At 41.0% G+C, this 20,417-nt stretch overlaps 2 protein-coding genes across 5 annotated transcripts in view; one reads left to right on the plus strand and one right to left on the minus strand.

The window, feature by feature from the left end:
* KLHL20 (kelch like family member 20) overlaps window positions 1–20,417 on the minus strand; it is an 85,945-nt gene that overhangs the window by 37,507 nt on the left and 28,021 nt on the right. The window lies entirely within an intron of this gene.
* Window positions 1–20,417, plus strand: part of LOC149316661 (ankyrin repeat domain-containing protein 45-like) — a 49,377-nt gene that overhangs the window by 1,413 nt on the left and 27,547 nt on the right. The window contains exons 1-3 of one of the 3 annotated variants that reach the window (XM_089515993.1): window positions 3,284–3,373; window positions 5,462–5,780; window positions 6,087–6,254. In XM_089515993.1, the coding sequence (XP_089372119.1) occupies window positions 5,477–5,780; window positions 6,087–6,254 (472 nt within the window). In that variant the 5' untranslated portion in view covers window positions 3,284–3,373; window positions 5,462–5,476. Of the gene's footprint in view, window positions 1–3,283; window positions 3,374–5,461; window positions 5,781–6,086; window positions 6,255–20,417 lie in introns of those variants that run through there. The other 2 variants (XM_089515995.1, XM_089515994.1) reach the window with 2 other exon arrangements.

Genomic DNA, 20,417 nt, shown 5'->3' on the forward strand with positions numbered 1-20,417 from the left:
GGATCTGGGGGTGCGCATCATGCGTATGCCTTGGCTCTATATTGGCCTGGCGTTGGGTACTCCAGCGGGATCTGGGGGTGCGCATCATGCGCATGCCCTGGCTCTATATTGGCCTGGCGTTGGGTACTCCAGCGGGATCTGGGGGTGCGCATCATGCGCATGCCCTGGCTCTATATTGGCCTGGCGTTGGGTACTCCAGCGGGATCTGGGGGTGCGCATCATGCGCATGCCCTGGCTCTATATTGGCCTGGCATTGGGTACTCCAGCGGGATCTGGGGGTGCGCATCATGCGTATGCCTTGGCTCTCTATTGGCCTGGCGTTGGGTACTCCAGCGGGATCTGGGGGTGCGCATCATGCGTATGCCCTGGCTCTATATTGGCCTGGCGTTGGGTACTCCAGCGGGATCTGGGGGTGCGCATCATGCGTATGCCTTGGCTCTATATTGGCCTGGCGTTGGGTACTCCAGCGGGATCTGGGGGTGCGCATCATGCGTATGCCCTGGCTCTATATTGGCCTGGCGTTGGGTACTCCAGCGGAATCTGGGGGTGCGCATCATGCGCATGCCCTGGCTCTATATTGGCCTGGCGTTGGGTACTCCAGCGGGATCTGGGGGTGCGCATCATGCGCATGCCCTGGCTCTATATTGGCCTGGCGTTGGGTACTCCAGCGGGATCTGGGGGTGCGCATCATGCGTATGCCCTGGCTCTATATTGGCCTGGCGTTGGGTACTCCAGCGGAATCTGGGGGTGCGCATCATGCGCATGCCCTGGCTCTATATTGGCCTGGCGTTGGGTACTCCAGCGGGATCTGGGGGTGCGCATCATGCGTATGCCCTGGCTCTATATTGGCCTGGCGTTGGGTACTCCAGCGGGATCTGGGGGTGCGCATCATGCGTATGCCCTGGCTCTATATTGGCCTGGCGTTGGGTACTCCAGCGGGATCTGGGGGTGCGCATCATGCGTATGCCCTGGCTCTATATTGGCCTGGCGTTGGGTACTCCAGCGGGATCTGGGGGTGCGCATCATGCGTATGCCCTGGCTCTATATTGGCCTGGCGTTGGGTACTCCGGCGGGATCTGGGGGTGCGCATCATGCGCATTCCCTGGCTCTATATTGGCCTGGCGTTGGGTACTCCAGCGGGATCTGGGGGTGCGCATCATGCGTATGCCCTGGCTCTATATTGGCCTGGCGGGCAGCCTTTTTCCGCCATCTGTTTGTGGCCTTTTAAAAGCAATGTAATATTTTTATCAAGTTGAAAAAAATTACATCTCATCCGTAAAGCATAGATTTCATGGTTTTAATGGGATGGATGTGCTTGGTGCAGGCATAGTACTTTTTCAGCATCAGACTTGAAGGCACTAAGACAAGGGTAGGCAACCTGCGGCCCATGGGCCAGATGCGGCCCGGCGAGGCCTTGGGGCCGGCCCCAGCCCTGTCCTGCCTCCGATTGCCGCCGGGGTCTTTGGGGGGCAATTGTCTATAGAAGCCTCAGAAACATGCATTTATATTAACATTTTTTAAAAAATCAGCAAATTTTTTCATGTGTCCTCCATTTTTTATTTAAAAAGCGCCCTCCATTTGAAAATTTTGTCCTACATTTGTCCCGGTTTATATATAAAAAATTATTTAATTATTTATTTTTTGGCTTCGCCCCCCCCCCCAGTTGTCTGAGGGACAGCTACCCGGCCCCCGGCTCAAAAGGGTTGCCTACCCCTGCTCTAAGAAGAAGGCGTTGAGCCTGTCCTTTCGCTCCCTCCAGGCCAGAAGATGACCATTGGCAAGGAGGGAGGGCTCTTCATTTTGTTATCTTGGAGTGAAATCAGTTCATCTTCCACCATTCCTGTTTCCTCATGCCAATATCTAGAAAAGGGCCCAAGCTCGGCTCAGGCTTGCATCCTTCCGAGGAGGGAGCTAAAACGAGTACCCAGACTGTTGGGGGCAAATTAGCTTACTTGCTAATTAGCTTACTTGCTGTTCACCGCTATGATCTTTGGAATAGCGGTATACAAATAAAACAAATTATTATTATTATTATTATTATTATTAAGAGTGGTGGAGGGACCTGGAAGGTTGGCTCAGAGAAGGTGGGTGTCCAACTGATGGCACTGCGTTGAGGCAGTGCTGACCGTTGCTTCCTCACATATGTGCACTTCATCCTACTCTCCTCCTGCCCCATGATCAACTGTTGTCAGTCCCTTTGCTTTCTCACATGTGTATGGCAGCAGCACCAAGTCCAGCTTGTCAACCTCACCCGGATTCTCCATTGGTAGCAGGCAGGGAGAGGCTTTCTTTCTGAAGCCAGTGTCTTGAAAACCTCACTGCTTCTAGAGCCAATGGGTTGTGTGTCAAGGGGAAGAGAAGCACATCTCTTCACAGCCAGGCACTGCTACGTCACTGCCCCTAACTTTCTTCCCTTCCCCTCTTTCCACCCCCTTACTGCCCCTTTCCCCTCCCTCCCACCCACCTGCCTTCTGCTAGCTAATTCCTTGTATTCTTTTCATCCCTATAATCCTAGGAGTTCTACTTTTTAAATATCTTGATGTTGCACTAAATACAGGCAGCCCTCATTATTCGTGGACTTTTTATCCATGGCTTGAAAATATCCCTCCAAAAATATATATATTCCAAATAGCAATCTTTAATGTTGCCATTTTATATAAGGGGCACCATTTTAGTATGCCAATGGGACTTGAGCACCCATGGATTTTGTTATCCATATGGGATCCTGGAACCAAACCCCGCTGTAACTGATTCCTATAGGACTTAATAATCCCCTGTATTCTCTCAATCCCTAGAATTGTTGAAGTTCTACTTTTTAAAAAAATTCACCTAATTGTATTTTGACAATAGAGCTGATTTTGACTTTTCACAGATGTAACATAAAATCCTTACATTCTTTTTTTTAACCACTTCAATTGCATCTTGTGATGGTGTTGCTAGGTAAAATTTTACTGATACATTTGGAAAGTTATATTGGAATACAAGTTAAGAGTTGAAACACATCAGTTAGAAATACTTAAAAAAAATTCAGAGTAAATATTAAAAATACATTGATATGAAATAAGCAGTACTTGCCAGGTTTAAGTCTATTTCAGCAAAAAGGACTACTTAAAAACCAAATGCCCAGCTAAGGAAAGTGTATTATTCTGCCAAAGTAAGGATAGAGATGGATCTAGCCTAGACTTCCAGCCAACTGCCAGGATTATAGGTGCTGAACTAAATTAAATTAACAAATAAGACTTGTGTTTCCTGCAACAAGAGGAATGTGTTCTTAGGAAGCAAGACTTGAGTTCTCATTATATGGAAGAATGCAGTCATTCAGTCAAGTCATATAGGAATTTGCAGATTATAATCAGCCCACAAACAGACCAAGGTACTGTAACAAAAGTATGGCATGCCCACTATAATTGCTCTGGTCAATAATCTTGCCGTAGCATTATTATTTTTTTATATTAATATTTAAAAGATTTTACAGGGACTGGGGGGGTTGTATGCGTGGGCCAAAAGGCCTGTGCTCCTCCTGGGCTGGTGTTGTACTGTTGGGACAGCCCTAGGCCAGGATTGGCCACTCCAGATGCCAGTCTGGCGGTCCCAGACTAATCCCGGCCCAAATCCAGTCTAAAAAGACTGGCTGTTAGCTGCAGAGTTTTCTAGACATTCCATGGTGACAGCTGGTAGACTGCACAGCCCTGTGCACCCCTTACCTGTCACTGCTGTCACATCTGCTCTGAAGGCCCCTGCTGCAGTTTATGACATTGGAAGGGGGCACCAGGTCACAAAGGTATAACCAGGTGCCCCGTTTCCACCCTTACATGCCACGTCGGGGGCCTTCAGAGTGCTTGCAGCACCAGCGGCAGGTAAACCGTGCATGGTGGCAGCGGATCCACGGTGTTGTGGCCTGCATGCATGTAAACACCCACCTGTTGCCATGCTGACCCAGGATTGACCCAAGTGGAAACCGCAGGTGGGATACCATGGGGTTGGCCTGTGGTATCCTGCCCATCTGTTTAGGCCGAAAGATAACCAGCAAGCAATGCATCTAGTGTAATAAGGCGTGCAGGATTTATGATCCAGAACTGTCCAAGTAAAATTCTCTAGTGAATACAGTGTCAACAACTATGATAGAATATCTTTCTAAAAATCAACATGTGAAGAGAGATAAAAGATTCAAAACAAAATACATTTGTACCATGTTGTGTAAAAGTTAATTATCACTATAACTCTTTCACTCAAATTTCTGTCAGTGTGATGTTCTAAAAGTTGGGCCAAAGTACATGGCAGGTAAAGAGCAGCCAGAGGCCACTCCTGCTGCAATCAGGCTGGGACTGTGGTGACCACATGGCCTGCTCCTGAAGTGGGCTGCCGCCACAATCCCAAACCTTTTCGATCCACTCCAAAGGATCAGATCGCAACACTGCAGTGGCTTCCGGTTGCTTTGGGGGCATGTGTCATTTGAATGCTATGCCCTCAAATCAACCAGAAGCCCCCTTATTTGATCTGTGTGTTTCAGGCCTTTGTCTGTCCATCAAGAAAGTTTTAAGGTGCTTAAGCCTTTCCAATTATACACAGTTTAATTGTGCTGCAAAACATAAACATACAATCAGTTGTTTATGAGAAAATGACTCAATGCATTGTTAAAAACAGGTAATAGCCCCAAATTCAGTAATTAATTGTTAGTAATGTACCGTATATACTCTTGTACAAGTCGAGGGAATGTTTTAGGGCCAAAATCATGTATTTTGATAAGATCCGTGGATAAGTTGAGGGTAAAACTTAGGGGGCTGTAACAAGGAGATGTAAAGGGGGAAGCACCACTCCCCTCCCTCCTTCTCCTTCTCCGGATGTCTCCCGACCACTTAACACCACTTGCCTGGTAAAGGAGGAGAAGATTTTGAAAAGGGAAGGAACTGGAAGGAAATGGGGTATTTGTTTAGTGGGGAGAGAAAGTTTTAACATCAGATTGGGAAGGGAATCACTTCTTTCACACACGCACACACACTTCTCTTTCAGAAATCACTGCATAGGTAGGGTGAGTGGGGCATCAGGGTGGTACTTCTTTCAGGACCTTTCTAAGTAGTATTACTGTACTGACCCATGTATAAGTCATCCAAGGATTTTAGGGTCAATTTTTGGGCATACTTTTTTTTTTAACTTATAGTCAGGTATATATGATCATTTTCCTTTCTGCAAATGCTGAAGTCTGTTGTCTCAGCATTCTGGACTGGCTGAAGTCTCCAAACATTTCTCAAAGGTTGCCAACGGAGAGTACATTACAGTAGCCCAAAAAGGTTTTAGATTAGGTATGATCATAGCTAGACCCTCTAGACCCAAAATATGATGTCTCTTACATGTGCAATTGTACATGCTATACCCTGCATTTTGTATGAAATCGTCATAGACTAAAATATGTACAGTTCTTTACATCTGCTTGAAGGGGTTTCATTTTCTTTTCTTTTCTCAGTCTTATCTCGATGAAATGGAATTGGCAGAAGAGACAATAGACTCAACAAAGCAAAGTGAAGACAAGGATTTAGAATCTCAAGAAGAAACAGCATACGTCAATCCTCTCCTGAGAGCTGCCTTAAATGGTGACACAGAGGAAGTACAACAGATTTTTGAGGACCCAGAAGATCCTGATCATGAAAAAGCTACCGAGTTGATAATGGAAAGGGATATTGTAGGGAGAGGCCTATTGTTTGCAACTTGCATGGCTGGACAGAAGGATGTTATCCGGACACTGGCAAGATATGGGGTTAATCTGAAAGAAACGACAGCCAGAGGTATCTAGCTGATGAACACCATTCAATTATTTTTTTAAAAAAATGATTAAATGTTTGGTTCTCAAAACGTAGCTGTTAAAAGAATTCTTAACAAAAGGATCAGTAGCTTAATAAGGTTTATATGTCAGTTCTTTGACTGAGGATCCCTTAAAACAGAATGACTTTCTGGATTCTGACTGACCAGGCATTGTTAATGCATGAAAAAGCATGATATTTTTGTTTGAAGTTATACATTATGGAAAAACAGAATGGTATACATAAGTATTATGTTCACAATTATATATGTAATTTGGTTCACTTTCTCAGGTTATACACTTCTCCACTGTTCTGCAGCCTGGGGTCAACTTGAGACTTTGAAAACTCTGATAGAACTGGAAGCAGATATTTATGCAACTACTTTCCGTGGTGAGAAGGCCAGAGATATTGCCTGCCGCTATGAGAAGAAAGAGTGTGTTGAATTCTTGGACTGGGCAGGTAAGATAAGTAACTCCTGTCCTAAGCTTTTTTGAGATGTGGCTCTGATATTTTTTTTAATATTTATTTATTTATTTATTTATTATGGTATTTATACCCCGCCCTTCAGCCCTTAAGGCTATCAGAGCGGCTTACAATTATTATTTTTAATAAGACGGTTCCCTGCCCTCAGGCTTACAATCTAAAAAGATATGACACAAAAGGAGAACAGAATGGTGGTGGGGAAGGGAATCAGGTCCAGCAATTCTTCTCTCCCTCAGAAGCCTGAACCAAGGCGGATGGACTGGAGGAAGGGCTCTGCTTCTTAAGGAATTTAAATCCTGAGCAAGTGGAAATAAGTACAAGATTAACTCATGAAGATAGTGATCAAGTGAATCAATTGTTTTAACCTGATCCAAGGAAAATTGGGTTTCTCCCATCTCAGTCACAAACATTAAGTGGATCATAAGCATAACTCCTTTGAACTACATCAGTAATTACCTCTCTCATATATTGCTCCTGAAAGCTCTCTACTTACTGGTAATTGTTTTGGCTTGACATCTACTTGCAAACTGAACACTAGGCTGGGGCTTGGGTGTAGCTGCTACTTAGGGAACTCCTCAGAGGTCTAGCCAGTGCAGCTCTCGAAATAAAAATCCACAGCAAGGTCTTTTACTGACAGAAGATTATGCTGCCTGTCACTGAAGTCCCATTATAAACTTTTACTGAATAATATTAAGACTGTTGTAATTTAATCTATAGTGTCAGTTTCACATATATCCTACTCATGGCCTGAACAGTATTTTTTATTTTTTTAAAAATGTTATTGAATTTTACAAACTAAAGTTTTAAAAAGTTTTCCATTGCCATCTTCTATGGCTGAGAGAGTTTGACTTGCCCAAGGACACGCAGTGGGCTTACATGGCTGAGCTGGGTTTGAAATGTCTCCAGAGTCATAGTCCAATGCTCAAACCAGTACACTATGCTGGCTCTGGCCACTACCATACTATTAAATAAAAGTTGTTCCTTACATATCTTATATTCTGTCTTTTTTTCCCCTGAGGGACTAGATTTTAATAATAATAATAAAATTTATTTATATCCCGCCTCTCTACAAAATGCAATTAAGGTGGCTTACAAAGATTAAAAATATACAGACCAATCCCTCAATCCCTCCCCCATTAAAATATAATTAAACAATGTAGAATTAAAACATAAAGCATACTTAAAAACAATACAATAGACTGTGGTGAGGTCAGAGTTCAGCAATTAGATTTTCCGGATCCCCCTTCGAAAAAAAACGCATATGCTCGAGCCCCATTGAAAGTAATGGAGCTCGTGCATGTGGCGGTGGCGCAACGGCACAGCGGCATGCGCGTGCCTCGGGTGCACGCTCCATTCATTTAATGGGACATGCTGCCCCTTGCATCCTGCGTGCTCCCGCACGGCTCCCTCTCAGGTTTCAGCGTATGCTGAAAGCCGCGTATAGTGCGTCCACGTGTAACGCGAGCACACTGTACCTTGTTAGGAAGGGAGAAAGCAATTCACTATACCTCATGTAGAGGTTGAGGGCAGTTTTGGGGGGGGGGGCAAAATCATGGATTTTGATATGACCTGTGGATAAGTTGAAGGTCAAACACTGGGGCATGTTACAAAAGATCTAAAGGGGGAAACAAAGCACCACTTCTCTCCCTACTTCTCCCTCTCTGGTCCTCTGTCAAGGGTCACAGTCTTGGCATGGAATATGGGGAAACAAACTTCGGCATACAAACTCTCCCTCTCTCTCTCTCTCCCTCTCTCTCTCCCTCTCCCCTTAGGATTTCCAAGGCTCATGGCTTGCTAAACAGGGTACAAACCTTTCTCTCTCTCTTCCGTTCACCACCAGGACTTCTAAGGCTCATGACTTTCAAAATGAGGTACAAGCCTCAGCATAATCTCTCTCTTCCCTTGCCTCACCAGCTGTTTATTTGCTCTGGCTACGAAGGAAGGCTGAGGGATAAGGCACACAAGCAGAGAAGAGAGACCATACGGGGACTCAAACAGGGAGGCAAACTCTCTCTCTCTCTTTCTCCCTTGTCTCAGCAGCTGTTTGTTATTTCTGCCTATAAAGGAAGGCTGAGGGATGACCGGGGGGGGGGGGGAGCGTGTGAGGACTCAAATAGGGAGCTGTTTAAAGATCCCTGGTTATGAAGGAATGGTGGGCACCTCTTTTAGAAACTTTATAAGCAGTTTTAACTTATTATCCCGTATATAAGTCAACCCATGATTTTGTAGTCCATTTTTGGGGCATAAATTTCTTGACTTCAAGAATATATGATACATAACAAGGTATGTCAAACCTACAAATCCCACTCATGGGCGCCTCTGTTTCAGCTCTAGCATCATCTTCTGCGTATGCAAAAAATAGAGAAGACACCTTAAAAATTCCAGAGGAAAAAGGGGCAGATGGTTCTTTTTAAGAGAGCTTATGAAGTGTCTTCCCTGGCTATCAGGGCTGCATAATTAGTATTGCTCTTTTCCAAAGCTACTTTTGTCTGGATGAAGGAGCTAATTGATGAGGTTTATAGTGAGAACACTAAATTGAGACAGGGTACCAATAAAGTTGAAGGCTTTCATGGCTGGCATCCATAGTTTTTGTGGGATTTTCGGGCTATGTGGCCATGTTCTAGAAGAGTTTCTTCCTGACCTTTCACCAGCATCTGTGGCTGGCATCTTCAGAGAATGCTTGCCTGGAAAAAGTGGGTATATATATACTGTGTGAGCCTGGGAATGCAGGAGTGATTTGCATGTGTATTGTTCTGTGCTGATGGCAGGCCTCAGGCTGGGAGGCTAATGCAAAAGAGGATTAGTGTCTGCTATTTGGGGATCATTATCTGCTGGGAAAGCCCCTGACCCTGAGTGGTTTCCCATTTGCATTTGCTGAGTCCTCATTTTGTTATTCTTCAGGACTGGTAGCCAAATTTTGTTCACTTTAAGGGTTTCTTCTTTCCGGTTGAAATTATCCAGATGTTTGTGGATTTCAATGGCTTCTCTGCCAGGGCTACCATGTCAGGATGCACAGCCACAGATGCTGGCGAAACGTCAGGAAGAAACTCTTCTAGAACATGGCCACATAGCCCGAAAAACCCACAAAAAACTATCAATAAACTGCTTAAAATAATTGCCTTCTCAGCAGATGCCTGCCTAAATGTTGTACAGTTCAGTGCTAGGGTACAGATCTGTCCCAGTTAGAAGGCACATGTTGATATGTACTCTAAACAAAATTTAACTTCTGTTCCATTCACTGGAAGCAAGCTTTTTGGAGAGTCACTAGACCCAGGATTAGTAGAGACCAAATACAAGCAGAAGGCATTGCCTTCTTCAAACAAAAAGAAATAACAGGAGACGTTATTGCCAAGGGCAGTCTTCCTTTCATGGCTGCAAATTCATCCAAGCTACCGTACCTTTCTTGACAGAGACAGTAGATACATTAGACAGTGGTCTGAGCATAGATACCAACCTGTTCTTCCACCTTCTATATGGCAAGGTAAGTCTGTCAGCATCAGAGTCTTTGGAAGCCTCAAATTTTTTTGGCTGAATCTAGGCTTCTTAGTTTCATGGGGGGTGCTCAAAAAAGAAGGTAGACTCATGAGGTTTCTGGGTTGAAATGGTGTTATGTGGTTCCACTAAGGAAATTGACACTAGACATGGTGCTGCCAGTTTGGGACATTTTAAACTGGCACAAATTGCTTCTTGGGTATGAGAAGCTCAGAGGAGTACCCACCTGAGTCTAGATCTTGTTTTTAGCGATCAAAGCAACACTCATTGTTTTTGTGCTGCTGCGAGTGAAGCAGAGGAGACTGGGAAACAATTGCTTACCACTGTGTCACAGTCACCAACAAGCGATTTAAATACTTAATTTTTACCATCAACTTTATGAGCTTCTGAATAAGCTTGCCTGTGAATCGGGACAACTTATGCTTTATGAATCGGGACAACTTAACTCTGATGTTAAAACTTCTACATAAGTTATTTCTGGAAATGGAAATAGAGAATGAACAAGTGAAAGATTGTATGGTTAAATATGCACAAAACCAAGGTCATAACATATTGATTAATCAGGGGGAGGATATATGGGGAAAGCGTTAAAGTTCATAACATTATTTTATATTTTAAAAAAGCAGCAGAAGAATGAATGCTAGGTGAGTATACCATTGCAGCCTAAAGGGTACAGTCAGTAGTTATAAAGATCAGAATAGAGTTTTTATCTATTACAGTGTTAGTTCACAAAATTGCAAAAACTGGCCTTGGTACCTTACATGATTTAAATAAAAAATGAAAGTACATAACACAGTCACAATAGGATTCTACCCTTAAAGATGGCTAAAACATAGATTAAAAATAATTTTAATAAGCAGTGTGCAAAGAAGTGACAATAAAAAACAACATTCCAATACACTAGGCAAAGCTAAACTGCTAGATGTTAAAAGCCAAGCAACCCTCCTTGGAGAGGGCATTCCATTAAGTGGAGTATCACAAGTCAAAAGTTATAGACACCTATCTAACTTTTCACAAAAGCCTCTGATCCTGATTTAAGATTCCTACCCCCCCCCCTCCCAGGATTTTATTGAAAGACACACAGTAAATAAAACATCTAAAATGTTACAGCAATACAACTTTTATCTTAGGGATCTGTGCTAGTTCCAGAAGATTCACTTCAAATTATGATCTTAAAGAATGTTTTTCTGAGATGATGTATCAATGCCACTGGTATTTAGCTCTTCTAATATTTGTTAGAAATATTAAAATAAAGAAGAGTCTTTCTATCATATATAGTAGACATGTGATATGGCAATAATAATGATAATAATGACGATGATGATGATGATGATGATCATCATCATCATCATCATCATCATCCTGGATTGAGATACATGTTATATGGAAGACATTCTAAAATTAAAAATTTAAATGAAACCAGAACTTTTGCTTATTTGTTTTATGGTAACAGCAGCAAGACTAGTCTACTAAGCACAGAGACGGAAAGAAATTATGTTCCCAACAAAGGAAGATGGGCTAGTAAAATTCTATGACCTTCTTGGATGGACAAATGGACTAACCCAATTAAAGGGACTTCACGTGGATTTAGAAAATAATTACAACTTTTTGAAATTTTAGATTTATGATAGTTTGTATAAAGTAGGAGTAATCTAAAATAGTAATCAGTATAATTATGTTAAGTTTTTTTATAATAAAATAGAGGGAGTAAGCGTATAAATTATAACTGTGAGCTGTCAAGTTGGAAGCCTCTTGTTTTCCTACTCTATGTTTGTGTGTGTGTGTGTGTGTTTTTAGATAGTTTGTAGTTGAATTGGGGGTAATTAGTTGATAGTTAGAATTGTATGTTATCCTTACATGCTTTACATTTAAAAAATTGCTATGTGTGAATAAAAATATTTTTTTCAAAAAGAAAAGAAGTTAGACTCACATAATACAAATCAGATGGCTAGATTGAAAATGGAATAATGGAATAAAATAATAGCCAAATATGTAAAATGTGCATAGTCTTGTGCCATTTTTTAATCTTTTAAAATAAGTTTTAAATATATATATAAATTGAAAATGTAACATTTTAATATTATAAATCTTTGATTTCTCTCTGTTAAGCTTCCTAGTAGCCTTTATCCCTGAGCAGACAATACATAAGAACAGCACCAAAAAGGGTTCATTATATCTTCTGCTGCCATAGAAGTGTTGTATTAGCTGTCAGTCTGGATCTGGAATCTAGTCAGAAGGACTAATGTACAGCTGCTAAAAATTCATTTTGTTACATATGGATTTATATTAACCATACTTTCATGCAACCGGCCTAAGATATCAGGATCATATGGAAAAATCACAGCATTGTCTACCAAACAATGTAATGTCAATCACGTTGTCTAGGCTTTTAAAAATCGTTTAATAGCCTCTTTTATGCCTATTTCAGCTCAGTCATCCATATGATTCTTCACAGAATTCACCCCAAACATGATGAATGCTCAAATAGAGGCTTTTGTTGTCTACGTTGCTCCCTGTTGTCTTAGAAGCAGAACTGCAAATAACATGAAAAGAGGAGTGGAAAATGAGAGGGTGGAAGCTTTTTTTCTAAGATTCATACATTGAGGTTTCACAACAGGAACTATGGGTGTTGGGACAAACTCGGAACAGCTGTTCGTCTTCATCAATTTCATTTTTGCCTCTTCTTCTTTTGCTTGCTTTATAGTATTTAACTTCTTTCCTGTACCTATGAGCTACATGCTTCATGTACTTCATCATCTTGGAGGTATTGGACACCAACTTGGTAATCATTTTTTCCATGTTCTGGATGTGTTCCATGCTTGCTTCTCTAGTAATTGAAACGGAGGCGCGTCTCTCGATCATTGCCTGAGAGAAATGACAAAACAAAATCACTTTGCATCAAGAATAAGAAAAACACAAGTCCTTTTTGTTTTACTGACCCTCTCCTGGGTCTATTAACAGGTGCTTGCTATGTAAATATTAAGCTGAGGATGCACAGATCAAAGTAACAGTTTCTTAGTGTCAGTATGCTAATAAAATACAGGGATAAGAGATAAGTCCAGTAAAAAGTGTGGCCATCTGTTTTGTAAAGTTCTTATTGCAGCCTTGGGGAACAACATAAATATGTGTTCACTAGAAATACACTGTGTGTATTTTGTGTGAATTATTTTATTTATTTTATTACATTGTTGCACTAAAATATACATGAAACTTCACATTCTCATGAGTGATAATTTCACTGGCTAATTCAGGTTTTACTTTCTGCACCAGGTTTTGTCCTCTCCCAGGACCAAGAAAATTGTATCTTTGTGAATTCTGATTAAGGATCTTTAACCCCACACTGATTAAGAAATCCTTAGCACCACACCAATCTGCAGTTCCCAAGATCCTGTAGCAAGTCTAGTGGAACAAAATCAGTAACTTTATAGTTGTAAATATTACAACATCATTATAGTTATTATGTGCTGCTTAGAAAGTACTTCTGACACAACAAACAAAGGCATGGTATTGTTTTTCACTTTTCCCTAATTTATAGGACTCTGATCCAAGGCAAAAATATATATTTTCAAGACAATCTAATCTGGAGTGGGCAAACCATTATCTTCATTAAATAATTCATACTCTTACCTTAATGCTTCTTATCACTTTGAGTGAAATGTAATGTAGAGACAAACCAACAGCTATAAAGAGTACCACTTTACAACTAGTGTACACCATTTCCAGGGCCTCTTTGGATAATCTCATGCCAACAATACAGTCAATTATATGCCACATTGAGTTATGAAGACAGTAAGGTTGCTGTTTAGTCGACATTTGCTCCAGATCCTGTGTAGCATCCTGTGTAGTATCGCAAGCAGTATTTGCCCAGGATGGTCCTTCACAGTAACAAAATGCATTTTCTAACAACAAGACAGTCCCCAAGAGAAGAATGAGGGTAGGGCACTGAAGTATCATTCTGTTGAGTGTTCTGCCAGAAATAATTTCCATTAGTTGATTCCCTTGTGCAGGAATTGCAGCACATGACCTTTGAGTTCCATATTGTCACACAATATACAGATGACACCAAATTATTTCCATCATGACCAAACTTCTACATTAAGTGCTGGAGGATCTTTCATATAAGCAAGATCACCAGCCCATCAGGTATAGAGAAATTCTATGAGGTCATAAAGAGGCTCCAGATCTTTATAAGACAGATTCTGTGATGTCATTCATCTGTCAAGGGAGTAGCCTCAGGGTAAGTGTGGTGTAGTGATTTGAACATTGGTCTTGAACTTAGGAGACCAAGGTTTGAATCGCCCTCAGTCAAAAAAATCCACTGGGTAACATTGGGCAAGTCTCACTCTCTCAGCCTCGGAGGATGGCAATGGCAAAGGCAAAAACTCTGAAGAAATTTACCAAGAAAACCCAGGTCACCATAAGTCTGAAATGACTTGAAGGCACACATCAAACACAAAATATGGAAAATATCTGAAACTAGGAATACCTAACTTATTTTAAAAACACATTTTATGCTTATCAAATGAGATGGGGGACAACTTTTATTTTCTTTAGTCCCCATTCCATATTGTACTAAGCAAAATTATATGTAATTAAAGTAACCACATATTCCTCCTCAGTTTATCCATGCTTCCATTTCCCCCATTCCATAGCTTCAAAATGTTACTTTTTAAATTAATCATGCTAATTGGGAGATTCTGGGATTTGTTGTCCCCCCAAAAAAAGTAATTTACCAAATTCTGTACCTCCCTCTGCTGTTTCCTTGTGTCTGCTTTAGATTACAAACACCCCGGATTAGAGCCTTGTGTCATCTGTAAAGCAGTTCATAAATAGGTGGCATTATATAAAAATAATTCTTTATTACTGTTATTACATTTACTTGTAAGTGTTGGTAGATGAATCCAATTGTAGGGGGAATGTAGTTGGTTGCATGAATTAAGGGGAGGGGAATTAAGGGGAGGGGAGCTGGTTAAGTAGGTAGAGGGAATGATTAACGCCTCACTAAAAGAAGGCAAAATTGCAGTATGCCCAATGGAGGCAGTTATAAAACCATTGTTGAAAAAGCCCTACCTGGATCCCATGATGTTGAATAATTACTGGCCAGTTTCCAACATTATATTTTGGGGCAAGGTACTAGTCTCACAACTCCAGGGCTTTCTGGATGAGATGGATTAACAAAAAGTCAATACGGGTTTCAAAGAAACAAGTCATGCCAGACAAATCTTATCTCTTTTTTTTGGATAAAATTACCAGCTTGGTAGATGAAGAGAATGCTGTGGATATAGCATATCTTGATTTCAGTAAGGCCTTTGACAAGGTTCCCCATGACATTCTTGGAAACAAGCTTGTAAAATGTGGGCCAGACAAGACAACTGTTACATGAATTTGTAATTGGTTGTCCTGCCGAACCCAAAGGGTGCTCAACAATGGTTCCATTTCATCTTGGAGAGAAGTGACCAGTGGGGTCCCACAGGGCTCTGTCCTGAGCCCAGTGCTATTCAACATCTTTATCAGTGACTTGGATGACAAAATTAGGGGGAAACTTATCAAATTTGCAGATGACACCAAATTAGGAGGAATAGCTAATACCCCAGAGGACAGGATCAAAATTCAAAATGACCTGAATAAACTGGAAAGCTGGGCCAAAGCTAACAAAATGATATTCAACACAGAAAAATGTAAGGTACTGCACTTAGGGCAGAAAAATGAATTATCCAGATGTTTGTGGATTTCAATGGCTTCTCTGCCAGGGCTACCATGTCAGGATGCACAGCCACAGATGCTGGCGAAACGTCAGGAAGAAACTCTTCTAGAACATGGCCACATAGCCCGAAAAACCCACAAAAAACTATCAATAAACTGCTTAAAATAATTGCCTTCTCAGCAGATGCCTGCCTAAATGTTGTACAGTTCAGTGCTAGGGTACAGATCTGTCCCAGTTAGAAGGCACATGTTGATATGTACTCTAAACAAAATTTAACTTCTGTTCCATTCACTGGAAGCAAGCTTTTTGGAGAGTCACTAGACCCAGGATTAGTAGAGACCAAATACAAGCAGAAGGCATTGCCTTCTTCAAACAAAAAGAAATAACAGGAGACGTTATTGCCAAGGGCAGTCTTCCTTTCATGGCTGCAAATTCATCCAAGCTACCGTACCTTTCTTGACAGAGACAGTAGATACATTAGACAGTGGTCTGAGCATAGATACCAACCCCGGCAACAGTCCAGGCTCAAGGCTTTGTCAGGTCCAGTATAACAACAACACAATCAACACATCTCCTGGAAAGTAGGGAAGAAAATAACCCCAGTCCTGGTTATATGGGCCTAATGGTGGGAGGAAAACTACTGTCTTTCACCCACATTTGGGAAGAGATCACAACAGATCAGTGGGTTTTCAGCATGTTAAAGGAAGGTTATTTAATAGACTTTATATAGCATCATCACAATTTTTTCATTACTTCTTAAAGGTCCAGGAAAAAGTGAAAACGTCAGCTGATTCTAGAAGCCACACAACATTTGCTTGACATGGATTCACAAAATTGTGGTCCTTGCAATCTATTTGGCCATTCAGTATCTGATTCTGAGCAATTAAAGCCTTGAAGCCACTGATGAAAACCGGTTGAAAATAAATTCTGTTATATTACAATGTTGAGATTCCACCTCAACTTTAGGAGGAACTTCCTGACAGTAAGAGCTGTTTGACAGTGGAACACACTCCTTCAGGGAGTGGTAGAGTCTCCTTGTATGGAGCGGTCTTTAAACAGAGGCCATCTGTCAGAGATGCTTTGATTCTGAGTTTCTGCATGGCAGGGGATTGGCCTGGATGGCCCTTGTGGTCTGTTCCAACTCTATTATTGTATTCTATATTCTTATTCTCTGCTAACTCCAGAATCCCACAAAAGTGGATATTGGACCAATAACTTTGATTTTCAAAATATTCAATTTTATCTTGTAATGATGCAGTTGTTGCTTGTATTTGTTTAATGTACTCTTGTTTTAAACATTTTTTCAAACTGTCCACAGTTAGACTCTCCAGTCTGGTTCCTGTAAAGTTTGAGCAAAAAGCTGAATTACCTCTGTAACATCATTTTAAAAGTCAATTCTCATTTGTGTTAAAAACTCCTTTGTTAATTAATTGTGTTGGTTAGGCATTGCTCTCACTTTCATATTATTATACCATAACATTACCTCCTTTCCTCCTTTATTGTTAGATCTCATCTCAACTCCATCAGAGACCTCTGACAGGATTAACTCATAGAATCATAGAATCATAGAATCATAGAATCGTAGAGTTGGAAGAGACCACTAGGGCCATCCAGTCCAACCCCCTGCCATGCAGGAAATCCAATTCAAAGCATCCCTGACAGATGGCCATCCAGCCTCTGTTTAAAGACCTCCAAGGAAGGAGACTCTATCACCCTCCGAGGGAGTGCATTCCACTGTCGAACAGCCCTTACTGTCAGGAAGTTCCTCCTAATGTTCAGGTGGAATCTCCTTTCCTGTAGCTTGCATCCATTGTTCCGGGTCCTGTTCTCTGGAGCAGCAGAAAACAAGCTTGCTCCCTCTTCAATATGACATCCTTTCAAATATTTAAACAGGGCTATCATATCACCTCTTAACCTTCTTTTCTCCAGGCTAAACATCCCCAGCTCCCTAAGTCGTTCCTCATAGGGCATGGTTTCCAGACCCTTCACCATTTTTGTCGCCCTCCTTTGGACACGCTCCAGTTTCTCAATGTCCTTTCTGAATTGTGGTGCCCAGAACTGGACACAATATTCTAGGTGGGGCCTGACAAGAGCAGAATACAGTGGCACTATTACTTCTCTTGATCTAGACACTATACTTCTATTGATGCAGCCTAAAATAGCATTGGCCTTTTTAGCTGCCGCTCCACACTGTTGACTCATGTTCAACTTGTGGTCTACTTGGACTCCTAGATCCCTTTCACACGTAGTTTCATTCAGCCTGGTCTTTAGTTAGAACAGGCTGGTCTTTAGTTAGAACAAAGCTTGTAAGACCTCTTTCAAGGAGAGTTTCTGAAGATCGTTCAGTTCATGTGATAGTACTTTGAAATTTGTTAAAATTGAGAAGGAAAGAATGGATTGTGCATTTTATTTCTCAGCTCTACCCACCCCAACAGCATTTTATGGCAGGGAGGCAGGTGAAGACAGATTGTCCTGTTACTCACAGGGTCAGCTGTTTTATGGGAAGAATCCAACTTTGAAATTCTCAGTTGTGGTTCAATTAACATTTTCCTTTAATTTTCTATACCATTCTCATAGGTAATTTGTAAACTGCCTTAGAAGGAACTGTATCCTGAAAGGTGGAGTGCAGTTAATTGTAATAAGTAATACATTTTGTATGTACCTTGATCAGCAGAGGTCATTAGAAACAAAGCACTAGTGGAAATTACAGCTATAACATTTAAGAGAGATTATGAAGGGTCTTTAACTGCCCCCCCCTGTTAATGTCAGCTTCATCTCAAACATCATCAACAGCTGCTTCATCTTCAGATTAAGAGTGATCTGTAAATGCTTACTGTTTTATGAGAGCCAAATAACTTGTCCTGCTTCAGGTTTGTCAGGTCCTAGAATTAGTGTTGTAAAATTCTTGTTTGAAAAATATTCTTTTTTGAGATTTTCTTCTTTAATACTTGTAAAATATATTTTAAAGATTTCTGCTGTTTCAATACAACATTAAAAATTCTTTAAAACTCCAGTTAAAATAAAAATGAGGGAAAGATGAGGGGGATACAAAGAGTGCTTGTTTAAGTTTCTTTAACTGAACAGAACAGCAGATTTCCTAAGTCAACTCTGTCCAGGCTCAAGGAAGACTCCAAAGCAGGAAGTAGAGAGCTGCCTCTGGTTTTAACAAAGCGATTTCCCATTTCCTTCTCCCTGCCTTTGTCTTTAGAGGAAGAAGGGAGGGAGAGAAGGAGTGTTGGTAGGAGGGAAATTGCAGAAGCAAAGGTGGCAAGAAGGGAAGAGTGTTTTAGTGGTGACGATGGAACACAGGAGAAGATGGGGGGAAATACTTGTGGCAGGGAGGGGGATTAAGAATGGAGAGTAAGGATGAATTTTAGGGTGGCAGTGAAAGTTCCATAACATTCTGGAATGTACTATAAAGTTCTCAAAACATCTAGAATGATGAAGAAAACTCTAATGCTGAAGAATGGTCTACTGTAAAAGTTGAATATGCTGAATTATTTAGACCTGTAATGGAAAATTATAACATTCTAAAAATTCCATAGACAATCTTTTGAAGAATACGCTGATACTATTCTCATTACTGGAGAATATTCTCTTGAGAATATTGTCACCTCACATCACTACTAGGGATCAGAGAAGCCTTACATAGAAAGGTTAAAGCCAAAGCCAATGTGGAAATAATCAAGGAGCAGGTATAGTCTAAGGATGCAGATGAATTTGGTAGCTTAGATGTCAGCAACAGGGTAGTAGTTCAGCAGTCAACTGCATTATACACAGTTTAGAAATTGAAAGCATATGTAGCCTGATTTTCCAGAGATCCACTTGGACATAGGATATTATCACATGGGGAAAAAAGGATGGGAGCGAAGTGGATTGTTCCTATCCTTATCGTATGAAGATTATCAAACAATGTCACAATTATTCTGTCATTATCCAATCCTTATGCCATCCTTATCACGGAATTGCAAAAAGATTATCAGATGATGTTGCACTTATCCCATCATTATCCTGTCAATGAATTGGAAGTGACCTGTCATTTTTCAATAATGGAAGTTTCTGGTAATAGAAAACTGTTAGGACAATTTTACTTAATTGACAGGATAATGATGAGATAAGCACAACGTTGTGATAATCTTTCCCTCAATCGCACAATAAGGACAGCATAAGGATGGGAGAATTCCTCTTCACTCCTGTCCTTATTCTCCTTGTGATAATATCTATAGTTTCAAAAAGTCACATCTTCAAGTTTCCTTCTCCTGAGGAGCCTAGTTTCTCTTGGCCTTAAGGTGTTCACTTCATCAACGGGAAGCTGCCTGTTCTTCCACCTTCTATATGGCAAGGTAAATCTGTCAGCATCAGAGTCTTTGGAAGCCTCAAATTTTTTTTGGCTGAATCTAGGCTTCTTAGTTTCATGGGGGGTGCTCAAAAAAGAAGGTAGACTCATGAGGTTTCTGGGTTGAAATGGTGTTATGTGGTTCCACTAAGGAAATTGACACTAGACATGGTGCTGCCAGTTTGGGACATTTTAAACTAGCACAAATTGCTTCTTGGGTATGAGAAGCTCAGAGGAGTACCCACCTGAGTCTAGATCTTGTTTTTAGCGATCAAAGCAACACTCATTGTTTTTGTGCTGCTGCGAGTGAAGCAGAGGAGACTGGGAAACAATTGCTTACCACTGTGTCACAGTCACCAACAAGCGATTTAAATACTTAATTTTTACCATCAACTTTATGAGCTTCTGAATAAGCTTGCCTGTGAATCGGGACAACTTATGCTTTATGAATCGGGACAACTTAACTTCTTTAACTTAACTGTTAAAACTTCTACATAAGTTATTTCTGGAAATGGAAATAGAGAATGAACAAGTGAAAGATTGTATGGTTAAATATGCACAAAACCAAGGTCATAACATATTGATTAATCAGGGGGAGGATATATGG

The sequence above is a fragment of the Sceloporus occidentalis genome, unplaced genomic scaffold (assembly GCF_023333645.1).
Source record: "Sceloporus occidentalis isolate IW3139 unplaced genomic scaffold, rSceOcc1.0.p SCAF_3, whole genome shotgun sequence".
Lineage (NCBI taxonomy): Eukaryota > Metazoa > Chordata > Lepidosauria > Squamata > Phrynosomatidae > Sceloporus > Sceloporus occidentalis.